We start from the raw sequence: 17,755 nt of genomic DNA, 5'->3' as shown, positions 1-17,755 counted from the left end.
ACTGTAGGCATGGCAATATGTTTTTTTGGAGGGTTTTTTGTCCTACACGTGCAGTGCTGTTTGCTAGTACAATATCTGATGTTTTAACAACCTGTATAAAATAAAAACTAATCTTTGTTCTCTATATCACAGGTACCTTTGTAAATCAGGGGTAGAGTGCTGTGACAGTCTATGACACACAGTTCCTCTTGGTCCTTTTAACTAAGAAGTAAATATGTCAGATTTTGCCTTGAAAGGCTCTCAGACTGAAAGTCAAATCAGCTTCCCATAACATAGTGGAAAAACTTCTGCTTCAAATTTCCGACAAGACTCAACCTAACCATTCTCATTTCTGCTAAGCTATCATGAAGATGGAATTCATTTTTCATTAATCCTTTAACCGTCATACATTTTGTGAAAAGCACATACAGTAAGGACCAGAAAGGAAAGAAACGTCTCACGAAATGATGGTTGATTATTGTATAATTTATTGTTATCTAAAAAAAAAATGTAACAAGAAGTATGACTTATTGTAAAAATGATTAACTGTAATTGATGATGTTTAACATTAAAAACTAATAGTAAGCTTGGGGTTGTTTTTTACTGTGTTGGTTTCATGACAGCATCAATTAAAGTCTTATTTGATAAGATTTTTTTTGTAAGAGCAGTTTTTGTGAGGTTCTGATAAAATAAGTTAAAACTAATCTATTTTCTAAAACTATTACTTCACTATTACTACTACTACTTTTTAAATATTTTTTCACCGTACCACGAAAGGTTCATATCGTTCCCTCCCAGTAACCTTTTTTCAGTAAATATATTTCCAATAGGCTAATAATCTAAATAATATGAACATATAGTTATATTTTAAAAAGTGATAAATTAAACTATGTGCTCTAGGCAGGAATGTCACAGAGAGTAACTATGAAATGCACAAAAAAGGGAAAGTGCAAAAAGGCTCAGAAAGCCAAGAATAACTGAGATCTGTCAATATTTACTAAGCAGTCCTGCTCCATACCAGTGCAAATTGATGGCCTATTAAAAGGTTCGTCAATATTGAGGTGTTGCACAAAAAGTTTGTCGTGAGAGGTTACAACAAAGAGCTCTCTCAAAGTATGCAGAATTTTCCAGTAAGAACCAGTAAAGTCACTATCTGATAGGGGAAAGAATATCATTCCAGCCTAAACCAACTAAGTTCCAACCTGGTTCACTTTAACTTGCTGCAAAGTTTCTAACAGGAGTTTAAAAAAAAAATCAGATGAGGATCACTGGCAGAAAAATCTGGAATTAGCAGGTACAGTTTTTAAAAAAAAAACGCTAACAGTAAATAATACAGTCACTGCAGCGACTATACACACAGAATTTACACACATTGTCTGTGGAAGACTCCACTGCAGACGCAAAAGCACCTCGAAGTCTGTCGCAGAAAATTTAGACAGGCTGACAAACTGCTCAGAGAATTTAGGAATTATTTTTCCTGTGTGATTCCTCTTCGTTATTCACAAGTTCATTTAGAAACCCCCCAAAAAATGTGTTGTTTCTGCTCTGAGGATTACATGGTTCATAAACAACATCCGGTGGTACTTTTACGAAAAGAGGGTCAAATATTGACATGTTCAATGCATATTTTCTATGCTGCATGAGTACTGGGTTGGTTCTGGGCCTTGACAAAGCTCAACTTGGCCTTTAAGCTGGGTTAGGCTTTTATTAGGTCACCTGTGCCAATGACTCAAAGTCAACAAATAAGACATTACACAACAATGTGTCAAGGTTAAGTAAATCCAATGAAAGGGGTTTTTGTAATCCAAATAAATTCTTTTTAATCCCATGTTCTACAGACCGTACAACCAAAGGCACACACATGTAAATATAGTGTAAACAACTTGAGTAATCATGAATTTAGAACATGAATTTCATTCAATGTGATACCTGCCAAACCAGTTTAGCTTGAGTATAAATACAACACTTCCATGAACAGGAAGATATGAGCATCCAATAATCGTGTAGAGATACTGATAAAACAATCGGCTTTTGTTCAGAACTCATATTTCTCTATTTTGTATATTCACTGCTATATGTCTGGAGCATTATGCAGGTAGGAGAGGGATACAGATTGATGTGAGGAATATCTTAACCCCTCTACATGAATTTATAGTCCTTTTTCCAAAACCAACACCTCTCTCCTTACCTGCAGCAGAGACTCTGCCTTCTCCAGGGCCTTGTCGGCTTCTGACACCTGCTCCTCAAAGTCGACCCCTTTCCTCTCCTGGATCCGTAGCTCTGCCTTCACAGCATCAAGTGACTCCTTGACCCCGCTGGCTTTGCTCGCCGTCTGGCTCTCCCTCTGGATCTCCTGCTCCAGCTGGGCAGAGCGAACAGAGAAGTCGTGCAGCCGCCGCCCGCAGTCGTCCAGCTTGGCGTGCAGGTCCGTCAGCTTCCGTCTCATTTCTCGCTCTTTGTCCACCTCCACCTGAAGTTCCTCCTCCCAGTACTGCTCGTGGGTGAGCTCAGCATGGTTCCTCCGCATTGTTTGCTCCAAAGCATCGATCTCTTCTTGCAAGTGAGAGTCTGATACTGGTGAGGGGCTTGGAGAAGGGTATGGACGATACGGCGACTCCTTCTCTAGGACCTCAAGCTGGCCCTCTATGGCTCTGAGTCTCTCTTGTTGTTGAAGGATCTTTTTAAACACTTCCTCCTTAGAAGGTCCAATAGGAGGTGAGGGAGAATGTGGGGATACAGGACTAGATGAGGGGGATGCAGAGACTCTTTGCTCTGATGAGTCCTTTGGAGACCTCTGAAATTGTTTGGGTTTGGTCTTTGGGGAAGTGGATGGCCCCAAGTTAAACGTTAGCGCTTTCTTAGGTTGGTTACGTTTCAGGGGCTCTGGCTCAGGATGTTTGGGCAGTGGAAGAGGAGACTGTCTTTCTTTATTTGAACTGGGACCATCACTGCTGCTGGGGCCAGTGCGCCGCAGGAAGAACTGAACCTCGTTGCCATGTTGGCCCAACTTAGCCAAAGACTCCAGGGGTCTCTCTGTAGCCAAAAGCTGCCTTTCAGTGTCCCTCAAACGTTGAATAAGAACATATCGACCAGTCTGACCTGGAAAAAAAGACAAAAAGACAGAGAGTTGAGCACAGAAGCATTATTATTTTACTAAAACCCTTCTATATTAGAGGAAGATATTCCCTTGCTTCTTTTATCTTGTATCGATTTTTGAGAAAGCCTAAAATCGCAAAGCTTAAGATCAGTCAGATTGGATGGAGTCTGTGAATGTGCAGTTCCATTATTTTTTTTTTTATGTTTTCAGTTAGATTACATCTGGACTTTGAAAAGGTCATTTTATTGCATTGATGTGCTTTGATCAACATCCAACGTGACAAAGTCAGTCCTCCAGAGTCAGTCCTCCAGAGTCAGTGTCCTGCATGTTTTAGATGCGTCTCTGATCCAACACAGATAATTCAAATGGCTGAGTTACTTCCTCAGTAAGTCATTACGTTCTACAGAAACCGGTTAATGAATTATTAATTTGATAATGTTGTGTTAAAAGATGGAGACGTCTTAAGCATGCCGGACACAAGCCCTTGAGAGCTGAAGGTGGTCACCTCTGATCTAATCCACTCTGTTTCTGTAGTCCTGGTTGTACGTTTGGGTTGCCGCTCTGCAAGGTGAATCTCTGCCACAGTCACAAGTCTTTTGCAGGCTCTGAAAGATTTTCTTCCAGGATTCCTCTTGTATTTTTCTCCATCCACCAACTCTTACTATCCTGTCCCTCCTCAAAAAAATATTTCTAGTAGTCCATTGTAGTTGCTACTGCCATGTTTTACCACGAGTAAGATGAGCTTAAGGTAGTGAGTTGCACTAGTTTTCTGCAATACATTGAGCATTATCTGATTCATACTGCATATGAGTACAGTGATATCTCTATCAGTGTGATTTGGAAAAAATGTTGGATGTATACAACTTGCACAACAAGTGAAAAAAAAAAATTCAGATAAAGTAAAGTTTCCACAAGGATCTGGAAATTAGGGCAAACACTCCCCAATGACTTGGCAACAAGCTCACTCACAGAAGGAGGAGAGTCTAAATGCGGAGTGATGCTGTTTAATGCTGCTGCAGCGTGTGGCTAGCATTAAGCCGGAGGACACAGGGATGGACACCCTGCTGAAATCCAAGATCCAGTTAAGGACTTGATTCAGGTCAGTGAAGAGAGATGAAAAGCAAGAAAAACAGGTTGTCTTCTCCTTTACTTGTTACAACACACGGCTGTATCACAATTGCATTATGCAGAAAGGGAACATCTGATCGCTAGGGCTTTTTAGACAAACTATGAAAAAAGAGAAAAAAACATACAAAATGCAATGTGCTACAAAATCCTGGAGGACAATAACTGCAGTGGCTGAAGTACTCACCAATGGCCTGTGCCAAAGCAATGACGACATCTTGGCAGGAAGTTTCCTGAGACAGGCCGCAGACCACGCGCACCACTCCATCCACCCACACTTTGAGCTCCATCTTGGACCAAGCAGGACACGCTGAGCGGTTAGATGGTCCTCAAAGCAGATCAGCTCAGTTAGGCTCGTCACGCTTTACCGACGCATGACCCTCTGCAAAATAATACACCAGAGAGAGGCGAGTTAGTGTGACTGAATCAGTATCCCATGTCCTAAAGTAAGCGGCCAATACAAACTAATATCACAGTGTAATCTTGGTCCAACATGTTACATAACTTGTTGACAGCCTAAACAAACTGCACCTAAGGTTACCTATCACACACCGAACTACATCATAAATAGAATTTAATTGCAAGTTTATACACCAAACAGTAGTGATGTCAAAATCTGATGCGATGAACAATGTGAACATACAGTGACTTGCGAAGTTCAACCCCCTTAAACAACTAAGTCATCAATAATTTGGAAACTATATGTGGTAGTTAAGATTTTTATTTATTTTTTTTTACAAATACAAAACTGAAAGTGTGGTGTGCATTTGTCCCATCAAGATTAAATGTTTTCCAAACCACTGCACTCAAATGTTTGCTTCTTTTTGGAACGCAGCACAGGATCAGACTCTAGTCTTGTTAATTTAGTTTAGGTCTGGACCTCCCACACATAACTATGCTTTCATCTGCTTTATTGTTTTGGCTTTGGCTACACACTAAAATATATATATTTTTTTATATATTTACTATAAAATTTCACCATGGGGTTGATGGGAGTGTTCAAGATGACGGTTGTTTTCTGGCATATTCTGTTTAGTGCTGTTTCTCTAATTAATGCTTTCCCAGCTCTGTCTGTCACTTAACATTGAAGTCTATGTCTCCTATTTCCAGATGATGGATTCAGCTGTGTTTTGTAAAAAGCTAAAAGCTTAGAATGTGGTTTTACGCACCTAAACACCTCAGTGAACACTGTTTACTAAATAGGTGGCTTGGGAAAGCAGCTGGTTGCACAAAACTATGTAGACTGGTGTCAAAGTAAAGGGGGAATGCTTGTCTTTTCACATTTTTCTTTCAAAAATCTCGAAAATCATCAATCATTTACCTTCCACTTTACTATTACTTTGTGTTGGTGGTTGGGATGAATACTTTTGTGAGTCACTGTACTTACAGGGTTGACGACTATCGACAAAGTATTAGTAGAGTCAGGCCAGATTTTGTTATGTCCGAGTGCTTTGTTAAGAGCCCTGACAGTAACTTGTAGACCTGCGAGCACAAATGATGACCTGTAGCCACTTTAAATGCTCTGTTGCCTGCCTTCAAAGCTTTTATAATAGCTTGCTGCCAAGAGGAGCTGACAGGAAGGGCACAGCCAGTCATGGCTGTTTTGGATGTGTGTGTTGAGAGAAGAAAACCGCAGAAAGACAAGGATGTGTATGTGCACGCTGGATTCAACTAGCCTCAGCAGGACCAGAGCTGGATTCAAAGTAACTTTCCAGACCCAAGCAGAGGGTTTAACCTAAAGAAATATCATTACGCTGCCTCTATCCACTCTCTGGGTACTTTAACAGCAATACTTCAAAACAAAGCAATAAATCCTGTGGGCGCATTTAAAAAAGTGAAGTGCTGCAGGCATTTGTCTCCTGAACTTGGCATGGCAAAGGATTTTTTATTTTGTTTTTTTCCTGTTCAGGTGGCTCAAAGAGAGCTCCTCAGCCAGTCAGACAGATGGTGTTCTCTTTCTGTCTCCCTGGTTCTCAATGGGAGGTGTTTCACTTTGAACGCCACCATTATCTTGCCCTTCATTCAAAGCGTGGCTTTGCTCCACTGGCTGCTTATTGGGAGCAGCTCCGGAGGAATGCACTGACTTCATCTTCCAGCCGGAAGAATTCCTGATTTCTTTAACAAAAGCCCTTAACCCCACCCCTGCTCCACTGCTGACCTGGTTGCCCTGCGCCACCATTGCTCTCCACTGTTTAGATGCCAAACACAAAGTCTCTCCGGGAAGCAATAAACTTTCTGATGTGGCAACACGGCACGGCACATCTCAATACGATGCCGCATGCAGAAAAAAATAACAGTGTGACTCAAGGATTGAACCAGCAGAACGAGATCGTTGGAAAACAAGAAGGCGACATTAGCGGGTGATCACACGCCAAAGGAATTTAGTTGAGGGATGGAGGGGAGGGCAATTTTTATCTTGCAGGATATGTGATTTGAAAGAGGAGCGCTTATCAGATATCAAAAAGTTAAAATTTCAACAGCACACGTCCACCTTTTTCTTTTTTTTTTTGAGAGAACAGAGTGTGAGTTGCTGTAATATATAATTAACCCTATCTGCATGCCATAAAGTGGGTGTAGACAATCATTCACCTCAGTGGTGAGGCTTCTTGTAAGTTCAAGAAAACAAGACAGCAGTAGGGAAACATTTTTTTTTTAAGCCATCTGCAGTAGAATCCTCAAAGTCAAAGCCCTGAGCTTTTCAAAATGTACGTTTACTGAGTTTTAAACAAGCATTTGTATCGCTTCCTTATATTTTTGCATGTTTCAAAATAAACACACTTCAGTGTAGATATCAGATCTGAATTTCATGTGACAGACCAGCAAAGATTAGTTCATAACTGTGAAGTGGAATAAATTTGACACAAATAGTTGTGGGCTTTTGTAATAATTGCGCATAGGTAAAGAAAGAAACTTGAAATGTGCCATCATTTGTTGCAATTTTAAGCAGTAGTAATGACATTAAATAATTACAAATCGCAAAAGAGCCAACATCTCTGGACAATTAGATCGTATTTGAAACAAGGGTATTATTTAAATTAATATACTATCAACCTAAGAAGCAGGTACTGTCACTTTACAACAAATCTCCCAGCTCAAATTGTTATTTTCCCACAATCTTTAGCTCTTGTACCTCTGGCTATTGAAATGTGATCATCTGCACTAACAGGAAACAGATCTGTGGGTCTCAGGTTGCTGTCTGTTCCTTTGTCACAAGTGGAACGATACTGAGAACAACACGTCTGCCTGGCTGACACAGCTCCGGAGTCTCGTGTCAGTTCCCGATCAGATATAGGCAGAAGGGGAAGTTACTCTATGCAATATTTGAAGAACAGAGTAGTTCACTGGCCTAAATTACCTGCAATAGTGACAGTGGCAGGGGTAGTGTCTGGAATAATGCAGAACCCAACGTTGTTCAATCAAAACCTCCTCTGGTATTAAATTGTATTGTGTAACACTCAATGCCAAAGTTGTCAAGAAGCTAAAAAATGAACAAACACATGCTGTAGGTAGTTCACACATGGTGTGAGTCATAGCACACATGCTCACGCTTATCCAAACCATGAAAAGTTATTCAAAACTCACACTGCGGAGTGACACACATGGCAACAGTCCACACCTCCCACAACCATGCCTTAACCACAAGTTGCCCTGACCCTACAATTTCCAACGGGTAACCCCCCCCCCCCACCCTGACTTTCACCCATGCCCCACCCATCCACACAACAGAAGACACAGTTTCAGCTGAAAGTCTTTATGCTGACCTCCCATAAATCTTCTAAAAGGGGGCTGGGGGGAAACTGGTAACCCGCAACCATGAAACAACTTACAACTTACAAGTCTCACACTCTTGAGGATCAGACAAAGCGAAGAGAGGAGGAAGAAATGACGTACTTGAGGAACTTGTCTGTTCAACCAACGAAAGAAAGCTGACAAGTTATGCTACTTGTGTGATAAAAGGGAGAGGAAGACAAACTAAGAACCTGCATAAAAATGCTGACAGATAAAAAATAATGGGGGAAAAACAAGCAAAACAAAAACATGATTGGAGCCATACGCCTTTCCCTCTCATTATCACTCATCTATCCATCTAGCTCGCTTTGTGTCTTTCATCAGCCTGACTGCGTTCAGTAACAACTCCAGCAGCTGCTCTGTGATTCAACTCAAAGCAGAGCTTGGTGTTGTGGCCTTGCAGACACTCGAGGCATGACTCTGCTTGTCTCTGTGTCCCTCTAGGCACACCGGGGGTGTTGAGCTGTAAATTGATGGCCCTCAAAATATCCAGTCCCTATTTTTTACTAGATAGGTGAGTTCTTAAAGCACACAGTTGTATAGGAATTCTGACAAAGAGTGAAGAGGAATTAACATGATTTATATTTTATTTTTTTTACCATTTTCCTTGCACATTTTATTGTCCACTTTGTGCTTGTTGATCACATAAAATATCCATAAAATTTGACATGAGGTAATCAATTGGAAAGAGATAAGAATCAGTCAGCGTGACAAAACATAAGAAGAAAACATGAAGGAAATCAAATAGTATGAAAACATTTTCATACAACTACATGTCTATATAATCTTTAAAAAAAGTACCCCACATCTTCATTGATTCGATTATTAGTTTATGTAAATATCTCGTAGCGTGATAGTACAATACTGTTTATACTTAGCTGTCAGATTTATAGTAAATAAAATGATACCGGTTTCTTTAATCACAGTTAATGTGGAATAAGTTCATAATTATATTCATCCAGCAAATATCCAAAAAGACAAACATCTAGCACAAACAAGAACCTGTTGGAAAACAACAAATAAATCTTTCTCACCAACAGTTGCACAGTTGTAAACACGTCAGCAAATGTGTGTTAATCCTGGACATATCTTTACCTTGAACTTCCATTTCCAAGAAAAACACCAAGAAAAATGTGCCACATTTATATGTCGTAGCCAGTAAGTGCCCTGCGGCTACAATGAGAGTCTGCTTACTGGGTGTGGAAAGTGGTGGAAAAAAAAAACAAAAAACAAAAAAACACCCAGCCCTGCGTCATGCTTGAGCTAGTGAAATGGTCAAAGGTTGGCTTGCATGTATTTAGGTTTGTATGTGCAAGTGCACATGTCATTTTAGTCCTATCTTTACGAGAGGCTGTTCCAGCACAGAGTGATTGTGGCGCTATCTCCGCAGCAACACAAGTGTGAGCAGAAATTGCAGGGAGTAAAGGTCAGAGTGCGCAACACACACTGCCACAGACGGACACAAAAACACAACAAATCAAGCGCAGGCAAACGGCTATCCTTATCGGGATCTGCGGAGCAAATAAAGTCCTGGCCCAGTCTGATTTCAGTTTCTATAATAAGATAGATACTGATGTCAAGGAACAATGGGCAGTGCTTAGAGAAGCTGTTGCCTCTGTGCCACTCTGTTCCATATTGGCAAAGACAATCACTCAAAGAGCCAGTAACACACTGGCACCAAGCAGCGTGGGCTCATTTGTACTGCACAGACATTGTTGCTCTGGTTCTACACCAGGGAGTGAGCACTGCGTCTTTTGTGACTTCTGACATTGCTGAGTCGTCTGTCATGCCAACATTTACATCTATTCTAGTGAACTCTACCACTGATAAAAGTGATAAAAGGAAGAACAGATATTTTTTTTTTTTTTTTTTATTTTTTATCCTGCCTCGCCTCCTGTTTTGCATTCTTATACAGCTCCTCTTTCTTCTGCACATGCCAATGCTTTGGTCCACAAGCAAGCATATTTTCATGTGGATTAGACCTTTACAAGAGCACAAGTAAAATCTCTCATATTATTTATCGGCAGTCTATGTAAAAGAGTTGATGAGCATAGACTTTAGCAGGAACAGTAACTGAAATAAAATGCAGAAACTGTGTCAGGCGAGGGCAAGCTAACAAGAACAAAAAGAAAAGTCCCAACTTGTAAATATTTCCTGTTGCAAAAAAAAAAAAAAAAGCTAATAAAAGCATAGTCATGGAGTGCTACCCACCATCCTTAATAAGGTAGTGCAGTTTTACTCTTGGGTAGGTATGAGTTGCATGTCCGATAAATAGAAGACAGTGTTTAATCGATATTTCTGCTTAGTATAAAATTCTAAATATCAATAAATAAATGGTAAAGATATCAGAACTGCAAAAACCAATATGCTGTTTCATTTTAGCAGCAATAGGATTACTTACTGTTTTGAAATCAGCAATTAAATCATGTTTCAGACTTTACTTTTAAACTCTGCTTTAATACCATGCCACGTTAATATTCTCAACCAAGGTTATCATATTATAAGAATCTTAAACCGACCAAGGCCTCGACAGCATATCTAAAAGCTTAAGTGATTAAAAAAAATTACAAATATTCAATTTAAAAACATCAGGTGTCCTCGGAAAAGTAGAACTTGCCTGCAGCTCTAAGCCGCACTAATCCCTGTACAAAACATACAGTTGTCCTTGGTACACTCTGAAGGCATCTGGGATAAAACTCACTTTATATAACACTCTCAAACTTCGCCTAACATTGTGTATTTACCTCTAATGATTTTGTCTTCTTCCCCAACATGTCAAATGAAACGGTTTCTATTCTCCAAGAGCCTCCTTTTCCTCTCAACCACTTTAACTGCCAGACAAGGAGGCCTCCACCGCAGTGATCCGGCACCTGCAGGCAGGGAGCAGGGAGTGGTCCATTGGGCATGTGAGGAAAGTAGATACAAGATCTGAGGGCTTCTATTGGGTGGCATTAAAACTTAATAACTTTCCATGGCAGGGCCAGGCTGCGGCACGCTCTTCAGACACGCTGCTTGTTAATTAGACAGCGTGGATGCTCTGCTTATGCAACCTTCACTGAGGTTTCAGTGCACCTGACGAGTAAGGTGTTTTTGTTAATGACATCTTTGTTTGGCAGTTGCTTTTCAGAAGTAACTCCAATTGCTCGTCACTGGCAAGCTCTTTGAAAGTGTCCCCAGTGAGCTTATGTCTCTCCTCCATTGACATGCTAATGACTCAGCACGAATGAATCTGAAATGGCTCTTGTCATCTAACATGCACACAGGGATCTTTTTGCCTGTACTCAGTCTTTTACATTATAATAAATCCCTCGTCCAAGTGTGCAATCTCAATATAAGGATCAGAAGGGGTAAATGAATGCAGGGGGCACCTTAGCTGTTAAACTAGTATGAATGGGGCAGCTGGCAGTACCAGAGTCATATAGATCCAAAGTAACACCAAATGTGCATTAAAATGATTTACCTTACATTAATAATCTGAGCAACTGCTGAGCAAATACCTGATGATTGGACTGATGATGAGAGCTTAAGGGTTAAAGGAAAACTTTCCATGAGGCAGGGCGCTAGACAGTCTGCTAATCAAATCTAGCTGTCACTACCACTGCAGTCAGAAAGTGTACATAAGCACTCTGTGTGAATTTCCACTCATTATGAATGAGTAGCATTACTTTCACGGCTGGTAAGACTTTGGTAAGTTGCATTACCTTATCCTGAACCACAAGAGAGAAGGAACGAGAGATTACCGATCTGACAACACTTTTCAGTTTAGAAGCAGCTACAGAGGGAAGAAGAAATGTAAGTAGCTCATTCCAGAAGATATTTAAAAATTTAGTTAGAGAAAGAAAAAAAGAAGTACAACAAGCTATTTAAGATAAGTTGCATTTTCTACAGAGGTAAGTCAGTGTTTATTTTAGGCTGAGAGCAAAATCTTCGTCACATAACAGGAAGGACAACAGTATGACAACAAGTTCATTGGTTTCATTGTTTTAAATATTCAACTACTCTCTGTTACGTAACATGCCTCACTTAGAAATGTTGGCTGCATTTTGAAAATCCCAAGGGTTGAAGAATGGGTTGACATTGCGTTGTTTATTAGTAATGAGGGTTACTCATGTGCTAGCCGTACTTATGTGCTAGTCTGTGCTAAACTGTAAAAACAAGCGTGACATTGCTTATGCTTCTGATTCAAATTATTAGTTACTTCTTACAGCAGGAAGGCAGAAAAAAAAATATTTGACTCTTGTTTATTACAGGTGCTCAAGAAAAATCAGATTCGTTTTTTTTTTTGTTGTTTAAAAAAACCAACAAAGTTTAAAAATAAGCCGCAGTTTATTTTTAAACTTCATTAGTTTCATCAGTGATCATTACATCACTAATGAAAATATCATACACTTTTGCTTATTTGGGATTGCTGTAAGTGGAGCGTGTTGCTGTTATTAAGCTCTGATAACAAAATGTATCTGAAGAAACATTTGTAATTTATTAAAAGTTAATTACAGATAAACTACTGTGAGCGCGTAGTCACAAGAGTTTACACAGTCCTGCGAACAATGAAGTATTACCTTATTATTCATCCTGTCAGGTAAAAGACTCCTATCTGGTTTGGCAGTCAGCATTCATTTCACCCCGGAAACTAAGAGAAGGCAAGCGCATTACAGATGAGGAATTTGTTTGCGCTGACTCATGGATCCGCCCCCGGAGCCAGCCGCTAATGGTGAGAATGATAATAAAGGACTGCATGTAGCCCAGAGAGAGCCCGGCTCAGGAAAAGAGGTTTGCTTGCCCTGCAGGGTGAGCCGTGCTTGTGCAGGAGTTTACACTGATGGGTGCGCTGAGGAAGATGACTTTCAGACTGCTGATGGGCGCACATGTGTAATTATATACACCTGGATCTGACTCAGCACTGCTTGCAAGGGAAGGAGGGCACCACCAGTTTCCCAGCCAATCTCACTCTCAATAAAGCGCGCACTCGTACATGCTGCACAGAGACTACATGTACACGTATGCGCTGTTCAAACAAAGAGAGGAAGGTATTCTATTAGTCATAGCCAAAATCATATGTTACAAGGGTTTAAGCACAGACCGCCAGTGGTCTGACTCAAGCTAAATGATGATGGATAGCTCCGGACTAGATCTGCTTGTAACTGAAAAAGAAATCCCTCACGTTTTCAAAGCGGAGCAATTTACACAGCACATCAGTCCAAGATAGGAGTCTGAAATTCAACAGTGCATATTATACATAGGTCTGGTTGTAAAGTGATAACGATTCACCTTGACCTCCTCACCCGTGTGTTACTGAGCAGTCACGACTAACCACGGGCTCCAATGTCACATCTCTGAAGCGGAACTCATTAGCAATTTAGAAGCTGTTTCCACATCTGCTTATTTCAATTATTCAATTTAGTTTTCTGTTTTCAACTTTTTTTTTTTCCATGTTTTTTTCCTTCGGGAAGGAAGCGCATCCATAAATTATAAACAAGGCAAAAACTAGACTTGTCTAGAAAAATCAAGGTTGACTTCCTAATGTAGAATTAAAGTTTTACAAACAACCAGTTCCCCTCCATGTTGCACTGCTCAAACAGGTAGGGATTCATTTCAGTTATTTGTTCCACCAACATGACTTCCCTTTTAAACTGTTTGTCACAGAAACGTTGTGCACACTGTGCACTAAAAACACTGAGCTCTGTGATAGATTCCTCAGTAATTACTGACATGAACATCACATCTAATCCATTTGACTCAAACAGAATAAAGTCACATTCCAGAAAATAACTAACATCTAAGAAGAAAAAAATCTTTCAATAAATCCCCCCAAAAATCTACAAGCCAAGAAATCCTAATGTGGAGGATTATTTTGAAATGTTAACATGGCATAGGTACAGACAACAAAATGAATTCCACGACTTGTCCAAAGCTTTTAAACCTTACTTAATCCTGTGTCATTTTTTTTATGACAAAAAAAGGAAATTTACATTTCTAGATCTTATTCCTCATAATGAAAACTATTTTGGTAGTCACTCAAATAGTTTTAACTCAATTCAACCTATGATGTGATACGAAAATAAATGTCTCTAGATGATCACATTAGAATGGTTTAGATCAAAATCCTGTTAAAATACATAAACGTTTGTCGTGATAAATGAAGAAAATCTGAAAAAGTTTAAGACAAAAGACCTTTTTTAACTTAAGTTTATATAGTTATAAATCCAGGGGGAAAAACAGGTGCACATTCTTCTGTGAGTTTAGAAAGGTAATATTACAACAAAAAACAGCCATAAAAAAGGGAAACACAGGGCTCTTGACATAATTTATGTTTTCATGGCTGAAAGTGTGGAATGCTGCACAGTTTCCTCCCAAGACATCAATCTGCCATCAAGAACATTTCACGAGTACTTCACAAACCACCACTATGACTAATCTAATCCATGCGCTGCTAGTTTTTGATGCCAGTCAATCTTTGAAATGGAAAATAAGGTTCCACGAGCACGACAATCTTTGAGCAAGTGTCCAAAAGTTTGAGAGGCAGCCATCAGCTGCACAGATCGGTGCCTCTGGTATGCAAAACATCCCTTCTTGCACCTTCCCAGTGTTTACCTAGGGAGTTCCAACACACCTGGCCCTTGGAGAGTGGGATATGGGCAAACACAGCCATGTAGTCGGAGAGTTGGAATGTAAGACCTTTCAGTAACCTGTCACAGCTGAGGCTTGTAAAAACAAATCTCGTCAAGAATTGATAAGATCTTCCATTTTGTTACCAAAATGAGTCTCATCCCATAAAAATGCTACTTGTGAATGCTGAGATAAGAGCTGGGGGAGGTTTGAACAGATAACCTCAATGGTATTTATAACACATCATGAAACTAGGTGAAGTACGACCCTACAGCCACATTCCAAACAAAAAACTCACTGTGCTTTAGAAATATGGCCTGTTGCTTTATTTAAACTAAGTACACAAAGCTTAAGAGGACCAGGAACTAAGCACTATTATGAGATGACAGTCAATCAGGAGATTAAATATTTTTGTGAAATCTACATAAATATTTTTGGAAGGTAGATGGATGTTATGGTAACAATTTCAAGTGTAACTAGGATTTTACATTTTTCCATAATGGTGCACATACAATACACAGAGAAATCACAAAGAACACTAAGAACTAGGTTGATTAGTTGATATGGCAGAAAAACATATCACGATATAAGCATCTCGTATCAGTCGATATTGATTATTTTTGATTCGTTTTTTTTATTTTTTTTTTTGTTTTAAATATCTGAAAAAGAACCAAACTATTGATGTTAACTTTCCTGCTTTATCCACAGCTAAAACTGTGGATAAAACTGGTAAAACTGGTTTTGCCAGTTTAAGGTGGAAAAACCTTAAACTGCTGATGCATACGATACTCCCCAAGCTGTTGCTAGGTAGCCAAAGTTTGGGCAAACTTGAAACTGCTTGTTGCCCAGCAGGTTGTTGCTAGGTAACCAACAAGTGAGTTAGCTAGTTGATGCCACCAACCGTTATTAGCTGGCAGTGAGAGGTGGAGTGGCTAAAGCCTTTCCTCTGCCTACATCTCCCAGAATGCTGTGCGGTTCTACTGAGTATTCTATAAGACATATTACCTATTGATATTGATCACGTGTCTATCGCGATATATATACATGGTTACTGATTTGTTGTCCAGCCTTAGGTTGACAACGGTCACATAATGTTTAACTTCCTTTGTTCGTTGTACATATTCTATTTAATTACTTTACTTCACTACTATTATTTTTATTATTTTAAAACTAACACAAAACTGTCTTAAACATCCTTTAGCTTCTTACATTAGCAGTTAGCATGACTGGCATTTGTAGAAATGAACATCACATAGACACTTATAACTAGGGAGATTTCCAAATGGCTACCAACATTTCCAAATTCAGCATGTTTAAGGATAGTTTAGAGTTTAAAAGCAAAAAAGAATGGAGAGAAGAACTTTGCTAAAGTCAGCTTCAGATCAACTACTTTGCCGATTCAACAAAGTGCCTAAATATCAAGTATGAACTGCCCAGTAATCTCCCAAAAAAAGTGAAGCAAAATCACCAGCACTCAACAACATCTGAACAGGCTAAAATGTCCCTCATCTGACATACCTCTATACAGCATACTGTGTGTTTTTAAATTATTTTACTAATTACTTCATTATTAAACCCCTCATTGATATGGAAATATTTAACGTTGAGTCTTCACACAGTAACATTTTACACACAAAGGAGCATTGTGGTTAGAGACAGTGCAATTGCTTAACAGAATCTCTAAAAACAATGTGTGAAAAATTGTGCTGCTAATGTGAAATTTAAAACAAAAAGAATCAGATGCAGAATCAGCTTTGTTGGCCAAGACTTTAGGGGGAATAAAGTAATGGGAAAAAAGAACAGTATGTATATGGATGTACAGCCACTTTAGGCAAAAGATGAAAAAGATCATATATACAGTTGTAACTAAAAGAAAATTAGGAGCCAGAACTAACATTTGATGAAAACTTCTCAACCAGCCTTAACTGTGCACTCTTAAAAAACAAAGTAAAGGGTGGGGTGTTTGTGTCTCATGTGGTTCACGAGGTTTGGGTGGGCCTCTCAATAAGGTCTGATTTATAGCTTGATGGGTGGGTGTCATGCGCGTCCCTGTCTCCCTGTCATTACTCCACAGAGTAATGATCACAGCTATCAGAGCTGCAGGTTGGAGGATGTCCGGAGAGTTGAGGAAGGAGAAGGTGGGAGGGCACGGCGCAGATTTATGGCACCCTCTGAGCATCTTAGGAACCAAGATAGTATATCTGTGTGAGATGTGCCCTTAGCTCTATAAAGCTGCCTTCCGTAACGCTCAGGCATAATCACCGAGGCAACTCGGGCATGGATACCATGCGTGGACGTGCTGATGAGAATGATGTTGCTGAGTTAACATGAGAGAGATAAGTTGGCTGCCCCCCTGGGAATGACAATGAGGGATGAGGCAGGAGATGGGGGGAGGCTGGACGGGGCAGCATAAAGACGAGTGTTTGCTGAAGAGAGACTATTTAGCCAGCCACCAGACTGACTCTAAATGAGATGTATCAAAAAGAAACTGACCACGTTTCATCCACACTTTCCCCAGGGAACTCAGAAAACCTGCATCCTGGGAAAGAGCCCAAGTCTGAATTACGCCCCATTTAAAACCACAAAGATGAGGGCAATCTGACACTGCGAAGAAGTCTTATCTGTTTTTCATCTTTATGGATAATAAAGAGTGTCCGATGTGCTCTGTGTGTCTGACACTATGTAGTCTAAACTGCACACATAAAAAACATAAGTGTGTATGTTGGTGCGTGTAAACTCATAGAGGACTTGTAAAATATTTTTGAGAGGTTCATGTTTCTATCCTTTGCATAACATCTTTAATGTCTCTTTAATGTCAGTCCAACTTTTATGTAATTTTTAAATTTGGCCTCTTGTCTATTTCTCCAGACTTATAAGAGCTAATTCATGCATTTCCTTTAGATTTTGAATTGCAGGAACAACAAATCTGCCATTTTGTAAATATTTCTGGTAGCAAAAAAAAAAACAAAAAAAACACACAGTCATAGTATGAAAACTACAGGAACACCTGAGTAAATAATCTACCTAATATGAGCCTGTTAGACTCTCAGTGTTAATCTTTAGACAGCTGAACTGCAATAATCAATTACCAAAGGCTGTTGTTCTGTTTCAGACAAAAGCAAATAGAATATATTATACTGTTCCCCGAAATTACTTCCA

At 39.6% G+C, this 17,755-nt stretch overlaps 1 protein-coding gene across 6 annotated transcripts in view; it reads right to left on the bottom strand.

Moving 5' to 3' along the window:
• Positions 1-17,755, bottom strand: part of rassf7a (Ras association domain family member 7a) — a 38,343-nt gene that overhangs the window by 6,274 nt on the left and 14,314 nt on the right. For 4 of the 6 annotated variants that reach the window (XM_016681602.1, XM_016681603.1, XM_016681604.1 and 1 more), the window contains 2 exons: positions 4,389-4,583; positions 2,168-3,078 (listed from right to left, as the gene is read on the bottom strand). In XM_016681602.1, the coding sequence (XP_016537088.1) occupies positions 2,168-3,078; positions 4,389-4,491 (1,014 nt within the window). In that variant the 5' untranslated portion in view covers positions 4,492-4,583. Of the gene's footprint in view, positions 1-2,167; positions 3,079-4,388; positions 4,584-9,024; positions 9,046-9,085; positions 10,016-17,755 lie in introns of those variants that run through there. The other 2 variants (XM_016681605.1, XM_016681606.1) reach the window with 2 other exon arrangements.

The sequence above is a fragment of the Poecilia formosa genome, unplaced genomic scaffold, assembly GCF_000485575.1.
Source record: "Poecilia formosa unplaced genomic scaffold, Poecilia_formosa-5.1.2 Scaffold287, whole genome shotgun sequence".
In the NCBI taxonomy this organism is placed as follows: domain Eukaryota; kingdom Metazoa; phylum Chordata; class Actinopteri; order Cyprinodontiformes; family Poeciliidae; genus Poecilia; species Poecilia formosa.
This window is presented reverse-complemented; position numbering and strand designations above follow the sequence as displayed.